We start from the raw sequence: 12,508 nt of genomic DNA on the forward strand, positions 1-12,508 counted from the left end.
GCCAATCAATCCCAGAACAACAGCAAAGGATCTTATGAAGATGCTGGAGGAAACGGTTACAAAAGTATCTATATCCACAGTAAAATGAGTCCTAAATTGACAAAACATGAAAGGCCGCTCAGCAAGGAAGAAGCCACTGCTCCAAAACCGCCATAAAAAAGTCAGACTACGGTTTGCAAATGCACATGGGGACAAAGATAGTACTTTTTGGATACATTTCCTCTGGTCTGATGAAACAAAAATATAATTGTTTGGCCATAATGACCATTGTTATGTTTGGATGAAAAAGGGGGAGGCTTGCAAGCCAAAGAACACCATCCCAACCGTGAAGCTCGGGGGTGGCAGCATCATGTTGTGGGGGTGCTTTGCTGCAGGAGGGACAAGGTACACTTCACAAAATAGATGGCATCATGAAGAGGGAAATGATGTGGATATATTGTAGCAACATTACAAGACATGAGTCAAGAAGTTAAAGCTTGGTTGCAAACGGGTCTTCCAAATGCACAATGACCCAAGCATACTTCCAAAGTTGTGGGAAAATGGCTTAAGGAGAACAAAGTCAAGGTATTGGAGTGGCCATCAAATCCTTGACCTCAAGCCTACAGAACATTTGTGGGCAGAACTGAAAAAGTGTGTGCGAGCAAGGAGGCCTACAAACATGGCTCAGTTACACAAGTTCTGTCAGGAGGAATGGGCCAAAATTCACCCAACTTGTTGTGGGAAGCATGTGGAAGGCAACCCGAAACATTTGACCCAAGTTAAACAATTTAAAGGCAATGCTACCAAATACTAATTGAGTGTATGTAAACTTCTGACCCAGTGGGAATATGATGAAAGAAATAAAAGCTGAAATAAATCATTCTCTCTTCTATTATTCCGACATTTCACATTCTTAAAATAAGTGGTGATCCCAACTGACCTAAAAAAGGGAATTTTTACTAGGATTAAATGTCAGGAATTGTGAAAAACGGAGTTTAAATATATTTGGCTAAGGTGTATGTAAACTTCCGACTTCACCTGTACCTCTTAAGGCCTTTTTTAAGATACCTTTTTTACCCTAATAGAGTGGTCTGAAACTCACTTTCAACAGACCAAATTATGCTGGCTTCAAAGTGATAAGTGATTTCTATTGGAAAGCAGCCAGAGTTAGGATGGCAACAACCCCCATGTTTATTCATCTGCAACCTGCACTCGAAACAGTTTGGTAAATTAGACTACCTAAATAATTTAAATTGGAACAATCATTTCAGCAACGGGTGCTATAAATGTAACTAACTGATTGGATTAGTTTAGAAAATGTGTATTTATCTTTGTGTAGCATAAGATTAATATCTCAATCAATCAATGAAGAAAGAACTGAATGACATCCGTTTTGAGTTTATGCCTGGAAGAGACTCAGCCAAAAAAATCTACCTGCAGGAGAGCATGCTGGGAAATATTATAATGATGGGCATGGTTTTAAACTTGTGGCGAGGTGGCATTTTCCACAGCACTTTCCAATCCTTTTTTATTTAGTCTAATAAAATATATCAATGCAAAACGTAAAAAAGACGGGAAAAGTTCCGTTTTTTTCCCAATTTGCCTCATGATTTGTCAACTCACACACAATTTCTCTGTCATTCACATTGGAGTGCTGCTGCAGGCTATTTGTGGTTCTTGACCAATCATATTCACAGAAATCGCAGGACACGCAGGCCAGGCACAACGCACAAAGCTCAAGGCGAGCATGACTTTCCTCCGGGAATTTATTTAGCAAGAGTGATAACACATCACTCTTGACAGACACAAGCAAAAGCTCACACATAAATATAGCAGCCTATACACATAAATATTAGCAATCAGACATGCTGTATTGTATTGAAACAATACTATTTTTAGGTTACTAACAACAGCATCTGCATAGTCTAGCCTACTATGCGCCCCGTGCCACTTGCCAGGCTAAACGAACCGGTAACATTGTGCATTTATAGGCCATTTGTTTGTGAGAAAATGTGAACGCGATCAAATTTGGTTTATATTCTAACATTCTTTAAAATAGAGTTAATATGAACAAGTACAAGGTTGCTGCAGTTTGACTGGCTTTTCCTCCTGCCCAAGGACAGGAGGTTTTCCAGCAGTTTTTTAAGCCATGTGATCTGCTTAGAAAAACTCTGGTCCCATCGTAGCCCATAAAAAAAACTTTTTACAACAGATTTATTTTTGCCACAACACTCTGGGACCTGTGATGCCACCTCTGTAGGATTTTGATGGGAATGTTGTACTTTCCACAGAGTAAAACTGACACAATCACACTCTCACACTCAACTCTGGTTATTAACACCAACACTGGGGTTATTTTAGACCACTCACTGAGTGTTAATTTAACACCAACAGAGTTAATGTAACACCTGAATAAACACTATAAATGTTACACTGAAAAATCAACACTAGGTAACACTGGCCCATTTGCTGTGTAAGTCCCTAATCTAACACAGTGCCATACCGATCTTTGCAACCCGCTGCTAGTTCCCCAACAACACTTCCAGTAGGAAAGATATTTTCTCTGGGTGGTCCGCCATCCAAGTCCCAACCAGGCCCATCACTTACGTTTAGGAGCTAACCAGGCCAACACAGGAGTGCAGGATGGAACATGTGTTGCTAGTGTCTACTGCATCTGTCAGCCTCATGTCCAATCCATACAGATGAGATCAGATTGCATCCTCTCAGCACCCACCCTAACACACAGGCAAGGCTATAAGATTGCTGTCCTGTCCACTCAAAGGTAGAGCTGTCCAATCCCTTCTACAGCCTGAACCCAGGGGAGCCTCTCAGCCAAAACAGAAGCAACACCACAGCACCTCCACTGACCCAGGTGTCAAATCCCACAGGAGCCAGACCACAGCAAAAACAACACTTTACCAGCTAGCACATTTGACAGGAAAGTACCGGAGATGTCATCGAGACAATGGCCACCTCAGTCCAACAGTTAATCTTTAATCTTCATGCTTCCCCCATGGAGACAAAAACAAAATGCTAGTATTATATGTGGTAGACTAATGTTCCATTGTTGTGATTGGCTGCTGCTGAGTGAGGCACTCTGGGAGTCGCGGTCCATGACCATGATGACACAATCCCTGGGTCTGGTCTCAGGTTGCAAGCCACGCTGAAGTTGAAGGAAATCTCAGGTGACCGACGGGCGGCTATCCCTTGGCAGTGCTGTCTGTCGTAGAGACAGGAGTCGCTCTATGACTGGATACGACAGGCTTTTCCATTACTGTGCTAGGTGTTGATGCCTTGACGACTCTGTATGGTCGATCAGGTTAGGTAAAGTCACAGTACAGTGGCTCAAAGATGATGTGTACTAGTAGCATCGGAATGTTGATGGTCCTATGTTTCATGTCCTTGTAATTATTAGTGAAAACCTTAATGGTATTTAGCTCAAACTTGTTCATCATCCACTATTCCTCATACAATCCTTAAAATTGCAGCTCACTGCTCCCAAAGTGAACCCGTGGGCCAGATTGAGGAGTGACTGGGGCAGACAACACATAAAAAACACACACACACGCACAGTTTGCTGTGTCAAAATCAGAGCTTTGACTGGCACCATACATTAGTTGACTCAATACTGTATGAACCGCCACAACATTTCTGTGCATCAGGGCCAAGACCCAGATTACTTGTATAGACAGGGGAGGTAACTAGAGGAAGATGATGTGTGTAACGCATCAGATATAGATTTTTCCATGTGTAGGCAGCGTGGCCAAAAGGAAAATACAATTTATGAAAATGGCAAAGAGAGAACAAGACATGATAAACATGTTGGCTTCTGTAGGCCGTTTTATGAAGTGAGTTGAGAACGTGTTGCATCAAATGATCATCAACATCTGGTTGGCTGGTTAAATATATACTGTACTTTACAAGTGGGGAGCACTTCAATAAGCCACAGATACTGGAATGACATAAACTTTGAACAAAGGGTTTGGAACTGTGCAGGATTATTTCCCTATTTCCACACAGGCAGGAACAAGGATCTGGTTTTTCCAGTCAAACCATCAACCTCCAGACCATTCCTCCACACTGTAAGAGACAGAGGTCTCATTCATCAGCTTGCCTTTAACAATTTAGAGGAGATATGGCAGTATGCTTCAAACATGAATTGAAACAGAGGGCACTACAATGGCTATATCCTACTCCATCCTACTTTTTCCTTCACACTATATACTCATTATACCATATTTTGTTCCACTCATCCCAAAACTATTTTCAACACCTGCAACAAGGAGTTGTCAAACTCCAGATGATCAGTGTGTTCTATCAGAGGGAATCTGTGGAGGGGAGAAAGAGGAGGGAAGTACCACTGTGCCTGGTACAGCACCACCCTACTAATAAGACATCTCTAGGGGAGCCAAGAAGTAGTTGGCCCTTTTACAGGATCAGAACACATGCAGCTCATGTCTCTCTCCTCTTATCGGATTAGTAAAGCAGAATGACTTCCTCATCTCAGCTGCGTGGAACACGTTCACCTATCCTTGCGTACACTTCCATATCTGTATGAGAGTCAACTGTATTTGTTAAAAAAATAGTGTGGCCTCAGCCTTGCCCCATACCTTTGACCATAACTCAGCTGTGCAAAACATCACAACATCATGACATTCTCAAATGTCTGATTGCTTTAGCATAAAACCACTTTAGGAATCAATAACTCTCAGAAACAACCAAAAATGAAAGAGGAGACTGGACTAAATATTAGTTCCAGTTGGATTATAACCAAAATGATGACAAAATGGCCTCAAAATGTGGAAAATTGATTAGAAAGATAAAACAACATATAAAAAAACATCAAATGGCGAATAAGAGACCCATCCAGCATCCACAACTTAAAACACGATGTCACAAACCTTTTAAAGACTTTTAAGAGTTCTATGTCAATATTATTTTGGTTAGAGCGTGATTGAAGAGTTGACCTACTTGCAGAGTATACATCAGTTGCCTCTGTTTCCATAGTTGGGGGAGAGCTGTAGGTATCAAAAAGAAACAGTAAGTTAGAGCACTCCAGCTGTACCACAGTGCTTACTCTCCTTCTAACCTCTTCTAAATCCTAATGGAGTAAACAGATTATGCTGTTTGGTTGGAGTGATTTATTTGTACATTATTTTAGGTAACACTTTGTAATAGATTTAATGAATGAGCCATTATGAATGATTATAAATATTTAGAAATGTTGAATTAGAGGATACATTGCTTTTGAAACAGGCATGATTAATATTTAACAAATATATTACAATGAAAGTTGAGTGAAAATAAATAAATAAAATGTATTACTGATAACATTTGAGAATGTACAAAACATTATACAGAGTTAAATATGAAGACAAAGATGCACGTGTTTTAGTTTTGGCTTTCGAGGTTCCGAAATACTTTAATCTAGCATCCCTGCAACATAAAACTCTATGGTTCAACTTCCCAAAATGCTGCTGAAGTGCTGGTGGATTGTAAAGTTTTAGCCTCTGAATAGAATGCAGTGGTTCATAGAAAGTTGCGCTTAGAGAAGTAACAAATATATCAAGCTAAAACTATATTATGGGTTATAAATGTACATAGAGTCAGAACACAAATGTTTCCAGTTCTAGTAGTTTCAGACCCTCTGAAAAAAGGCCTTAAACTCAAATGAAATATGTCTGAGAGAACAGTAATAAGGTGCAAACCACCACTGGCCAACCTCATATCTGAGATCAGGGTGACATTTTGTAGACATGTATTATCTGTTGTGGTTCAGGTGAGATTGTATACTATTGATGTTTAATACACAAGATAATTACACTCAGTGTACAAAACATTAGGAACACCTGCTGTTTCCATTACATATACTGACCAGGTGAATCCAAGTGAAAGCTATGATACTTTATTGATGTCACTTGTTAAATCCATTTCAATCAGTGTAGATGAAGGGGATGAGATTTTTAAGCCTTGAGACAATTGAGATGGATTGTGTATGTTTGCCATTCAGGGGGTGAATGGGCAAGACAAAAGATTTAAGTGCCTTTGAACGGGGTATGGTTGTATGTGCCAGGTGCACTGGTTTGAGTGTGTCAAGAACTGCAACGCTGCTGGGTTTTTCCCACTCAACAGTTTCCGTGTGAATCAAGAATGGTCCACCACCCAAAGGATGTCCAGCCAACTTGACACAACTGTGGGAAGCATTGAAGTCAACATGGGCCAGCATCCCTGTGGAACGCTTCCGTTACCTTGTAGAGTCCATGCCCGATCAATTGAGACTGTTCTAAGGGCAAAATAGGGTGCAATTCATTATTAGGAAGGTATTCCTAATGTTTTGTAAGTGTCAGTGTATGTTCATTGTGCGTGTGTGTGCGTGTGCGTGTGCGTGTGTGTGTGTGTGTGTGTGTGTGTGTGTGTGTGTGTGTGTGTGTGTGTAATAATCCTGAACTTCTGATATACTGAATATGTCTTTTTCTTCAGTCAAATGTCACTGCTAAATTGGACAGTCAGGGTAATAAACCTATCAGTTCCAAGTTTCCTCTCTCTGCTTTCCTAGATGTTTTTGTTATGTCTGGTCAGGTCACCTGACATTAAATAAGAGTTGTACCTTCAGAAAGTATTCACACCCCGTGACTTTTCCGACATTTTATTATGTTACAGCCTGAATTTAAAATGTATTAAATTAAAAAAATTTGGTCACTGGCCTACATACAATAGCCCATAATTTTAAAGTGAAATAATGTTCTTTGACATTTTTACAAATGTATGAAAAATGAAAAGCTGAAATGTCTTGAGTCAATATGTATCCAATCCAACTGTGATGGCAATCATAAATAAGTTCAGGAGTAAAAACATGCTTAACAAGTCACATAATAAGTTGCATGGACTCACTCTGTGTGCAATAATAGTGCTTAACATGTTTTTTTTTATGACTACCTCATCTAACACATACAATTATCTGTATGGTCCCTCAGTCGAGCTTTCTAGCAATGAGCAAATACTGTACAATCCAGGTATGCAAAGCTCTTAGAGACTTACCCTGAAATACTCACAGCTGTAATCGCTTCCAAAGGTGATTCTAACATGTATTGACTGAGGGATGTGAATAGTTATATAAATAAAATATTTTTGTATTTAATTTTCAATAAATGTGCAAAAATTCCTAAAAACATGTTTTCAGTTTGTGATTGTGGAGTATTGTTTGTAGATGGGTGAGAACAAAAAACTCTAGGTAATCCATTTTGAATTATGGCTGTAACACATCAAAATGCTGAATAAGTCAAGGGGTATGAATACTTTTGTAGGGCACTGTATGACTCACAAGAGGACAATATACTCATATTTCAGGTGTAAAAATAAAACCACATTAAGGCCCAATCTTGAGGACAGACCAAATGAAATATTTTCTACTGTGAACTAGCATACAGATGTCAACATTTTGGCAAATGTCTTGTGTATGATGGTCACTTTTCTCTACATACAATAATAATCACACAATACATATTTATAACAAGTCAATAAAAGATGGCATGCACTTAGGCTACATTTTCCTTCATAATTGGTACTTCAATAATTGAGAATCCAATTACAATGCAAATAATTTTTTTACATAAGACTAGGAGAGATGATATGTCTGTTTTTTAAGAGTATGTTCTATGGAAGAATAGTAAAAACTATATGCTGAATTAAAAGTCATATGTGGTAGACTAGGCTATTCAAATAAATACAAAATAGTTGTTTATACTCTAAACTTTAGAGCGCTTAGCAGCCTAAGTATACAAGTTATTACATTCAGTCAATATATTTTATTTTTATACGTTTGACAATTGAGACTATAAATGCTTCGTCAGCAATAAACGGAAAGCCCATAAGAATTTGCACCAACAATCCGCGCCTCCGCTGTGGACACCTGTCTCTAGACGCTCAGTCGTGCACGTGTGTTGGCTTATCTGACAGCCCAAGATCTCCCTTCAGTTTAAAACAATATATGGGTTGATTTCATTACATGACTTTTCATTACATGATCGAAATCAAGCCATATATTGACAGAATCAGCCGCCACCTGTTATTGTATGACTTGAGCAATCGAATGGGTAGCCCTGTCAATATATCGATCAATCTCTTAGAAAGAGTAAGCAGAATGAGGACCTTTGAAGTTAAAAGTTCATCTATTGCGACTAGGTAAAAAGAATGCTGTTAAGTTATTATAAATGTATTACGTAGTTACTATGCAAAGTATTCGCGTAGGAATGGTAGCCTAATAATTTCAAATGCATAATAATTTGTATGGTTCCGATAACCAGACTTGATAAATTGACAAAATGTTCAATTGAATACTACCTTTCGGTGTCTCCCCTGTGCAAGTCAGTGATCTTCGTCAGTCGAAGTCGCACCTCGTTCTAAAATACAAATTAAAATCCCCAGTTGTCTAATATGTATTTGATAGACAATTAATAATGTAGGGTCTACTCTCCTCTTTTTAAAAAGTGGGGTACCAAAAAGAAATACTTCAGTTGAATATACCACGGTCCTGTCCTGCATACAAACTGAATAAAGTTTAGGAACATGGCAGCACACTCCTCAATAAGTAGCGTTGGTAGTTACTTCCTCTGTGCTGAACTAGCCCGTCAACTTTTTCACCTCAGCCCGCACGCACCTTCCCTTTATGTACAGTATGTATCCTATAATATTCTATGAAGTACAGCTTGATAAGCCAAAATATGGACACTTCAACAGTTATAGACTGTGTATTACTGGATTTTGTATTTATTACAGCAACAATGAGGTCGGGGAAGATTTAACTTGCTTTTAGACTAAATGAAAGAAAAAAAGGAACAAAGAAAGAAAAAAAGAAAGAAAGAAAGCGTAGAATATAACTGGATCCACCGGTTCCTATGGAATTAGCCAAATAAAAGGAGTAGGGAGCAGCCTATTTTTGGCCGAGGGATTCTAAGGAATCGGATAAGCATCGTTATTCAAAAGGTATTGGATGAGGTCTAAGAGTGAGTGTGTCAGTGGGCAGTCCAAGAGAGATATGACAGACTGATAGTCCATGCTGTCTCATTGTAACCTGTCATTAACATGCAGATGCAGGTAGAAATATATTTCAACAGACAGAACGTATCCTCAACTACTGTGCCCATTCTGTCTCTATAGCCTAATTAAATTACATAAAATACGAGATTATCTCTCTTGACACTGCAGTTTGGGTTAAAAGCATTTCGAATCATGTCATAAAAAGACTTTGCAGAAGCCCCCACTGCTGCATCAACAGGTATCCGATCATTGTGCAGTCCAGAGCCGTCTGATTTTTATTAGTGAGATGCACCTGTCTCGCTGAATTCCGTGGCTGTGTAGATTGCAGCACGATCTGCATTGTCTGGAATCTGGATCAATGGTCGGATGTTGAGCGTTTATCCACGGACATATTTTAGATCATCATCATAGCAGACAAACTGTCATCCTTGTAGGCTAAATAAATATATAATCATCGCTATTTGTTTTCTATATTTCGTTACCTTATAATCGCAGGAGATTAAATAATCCCATCACCTATGCTGTGAGGTAAGAACTACACATGTTCACCCATTGGAATGTCTTGCTTGGAATACAATGTCATGTAATACAGAAGTTCCGCAGGCAACAACAGTTAATCCCCCGATACTTCCTCCATCTTCGAAAGCACAGCAGACGAGCGGCGGAGTGTCTGTTCTGGGAACCTGGTCTAACACAGAGAAACTGATCTCTCACTCTGGCTGTCTGTGCTGTAGGTGCTCGGCAATCGATTACAGTACTTCACAGCCTGTTGCTTTTGTATTTAACACATTGACAAAAAGCTTAAAATAACAGTAAAGCATTTTTATTTTGAGTAAATGGTGAAAACAATGATTGAATAGGATAAAATAGGATGATAATAAATAAATGATAAAAGGATCATAATAATAATAAAGCTAATAGTGCTTATTAATTAGGCTACGGTAGATACAGCAGTCATAAAAATATTAATTGTATTACTAAGCAATGGGCAATTAAGTATGAATAAAAATATAAAAGATACATACATGAACACATATTATAAACAAATTATTATTACTATTAATACTACTAATAATTATTATTATGGGAGTCCAATTGTTTGCACATATTTTTGATGTGCTCTTAGGACATTGCCTAAGAGTTCCAATTCATTAAAAGCATGGAAACAAACACAAATACATGATATATCTTATTGGTTATCTATTCTAATAATTTCTTGTCAGAAGTGAAATAAGCAAGAAGCTCTGCATTGTACTGTAGATTCATTATTCTCCTCTTCTGCTCCCTCCTGTGGCAAAGAGGAGACTTGTCTGAAATGATCTCCTGAAGTACAGCACAGTATTCAAGAGGTATGGTTGTCAATGCATGCTCTAAAAGCTGCTGTACAATCACAGTGAAAATAAACTAAAAAAGAAACGTGAGAGAGATGTGACATTCAAAATATGTTTTCATGTTTTGTGTTGTTCTTGTGTCACAGATGAAAACTTTAGGTCATCTTAGTCACTTCCAATAAGTGGTTAGATGTTTCACTCTTTAGATTTGATGACCAAAAAGACTCCAGATGTGATATGACACCTTACTTACTGGTAATGAAAATAAGGTCATGTGAAGAACCTTTAGCCATAATGACACACTTTTGTCACAGCAAATATATACATAACCCAATAAAATACATTTTCAACATTTCAATTATATTAAACAGAACTTTAGATATGAAGAAATTAGCATAATGAATCCCCTAATAAATATACATATTTAATCCATTATAAATGCTTATATATGCTTCTCAATCTTTATTAAATATGGATTAATATAATACATAACATGAATTAAAATTAAGGAATTACTCAGTTACCAATTGCATGTGCATATATAATTTGTAATGCAGTGTGATATATCGATTGTGTCCTGAACATTTGTATTAATTAAAATATGTTTTGGATTATTATTTCAGAAACATTTAGTTGGAAAGTAGGATATTAAACTGTCAGAAAACATATATAAAATGTAATATATATAAAATATACATATATCAAATTAGAACAAAAAATGATTCAGATGAGAGAAGCGTATGATTCCAAAATGGAAGATTTCACACTTTTTTTGGTTGATTTTCTATTTTTTGCTGCAAGATAACATTTGCCCTGCTGGAAAGTGTTAACCTCAGTGTTTATTTTTCACAGGAGCTCCTTGATTTTGATTTGTAGGAGTCTGACAGTAGACACCCACCCTGAGAGTGATGTTAGTGTAGGGGAAGTTTCCACTGTTCATGGTGGTGTTTGAAGTGGAGGGGAAACCGTTACAAGCCCCCAACCACCCTCACATCTCTCTCTCTCTCTCTCTCTCTCTCTCTCTCTCTCTCTCTCTCTTTCTCTCTCTCTTTCTCTCTCTCTATCTTTCTCTCTCACTCGCGCTCGCTCAAAATAGTCTGGGAGAAGATAACTTCACTCACAGCAAAAGTTTAAAGAAACTAGAATTATCGCTGATATATAGGAACTACTGTCCCTGAAAACCATGTAAAAATGAAAACATTGAGAATTGTATCACAAAACCACAAGGCCATCTCTCTTCCTAGTATTCAGCATCTAGTCTCTAACTCATTTTTTCACTTTTTCCCACATCATCAAGCTAAATTATTTTGCAACCCAAACGGTTATCATTAACCTCAGATGGACTCTTTCAGAAGAGAGAAAATAGAGAATGCATGACCTCAGGTTTAAGTGAGTGCCTCTTCACACCTACGTTAAGGTCACTGATGATGTTGTGGCTTGATATTCTGTAGGGGATAGAAGGAAAGCAAAGATGTGAAATTACTTGTGCACAGTGGTGTAGTGGGGGCTATATGCCTGTATACACAATATAGCCACAATAGATTTTTTTCAGTGGGCGTATACTCACAAAGTAACAAACTGCTGGAAATGTACAGTTAGCTACTGAAGTTATACAGTGCCTTCGGGAAGTATTCAGACCCCTTACTTTTTTCCCCAGATTTTGTTACATTACAGCTTTATTCTAAAATTAATTACATCGTTTTTTCCCCCTCATCAATCTAAACATAATAACCCATATTGACAAAGTACAAAACGTTTTTTAGAAATGTTTGCTAATTTATATAACATAAAAAAAAAAAAAATCATTTACATAAGTATTCAGACCCTTTACTCAGTACTTTCCTGGAGCACCTTTGGCAGCAATAACAGCCTCAAGTCTTCTTGAGTATGACGCTACAAGCTTGGGACACCTGTATCTGGGGAGATCCTCCCATTCTTCTCTGCAGATCTTCTCAAGCTCTGTCAGGTTGGAGGAGGAGCGTTCCTGCACAGCTATTTTCAATTCAATTCAATTCAAATCAAAGCAAATTTTATTTGATTATTTTCAGGTCTCTCCAGAGATGTTCGATCGGGTTCAAGTCCGAGCTCTGGCTGGGCCACTCAAGGACATTCAGAGACCTTTCCCGAAGCCACTTCTGCGTTGTCTTGGCTGTGTGCTTAGG

At 38.2% G+C, this 12,508-nt stretch overlaps 1 protein-coding gene across 2 annotated transcripts in view; it reads right to left on the minus strand.

The window, feature by feature from the left end:
- LOC106582292 (zinc finger protein Helios) overlaps positions 1-9,745 on the minus strand; it is a 32,144-nt gene extending 22,399 nt beyond the window's left edge. Inside the window, exons 1-3 of one of the 2 annotated variants that reach the window (XM_014165223.3) lie at positions 9,498-9,719; positions 8,320-8,378; positions 4,951-4,997 (exon numbers count right to left, since the gene is read on the minus strand). In XM_014165223.3, coding sequence (XP_014020698.2) covers positions 4,951-4,984 — 34 coding nt within the window. In that variant the 5' untranslated portion in view covers positions 4,985-4,997; positions 8,320-8,378; positions 9,498-9,719. Of the gene's footprint in view, positions 1-4,950; positions 4,998-8,319; positions 8,379-9,497 lie in introns of both variants that reach the window. The other variant, XM_014165224.3, reaches the window with a different exon arrangement.
- Positions 9,746-12,508: the final 2,763 nt, after the last annotated feature.

The sequence above is a fragment of the Salmo salar genome, chromosome 21 (assembly GCF_965601325.2).
Source record: "Salmo salar chromosome 21, fSalSal1, whole genome shotgun sequence".
Classification (NCBI taxonomy): domain Eukaryota; kingdom Metazoa; phylum Chordata; class Actinopteri; order Salmoniformes; family Salmonidae; genus Salmo; species Salmo salar.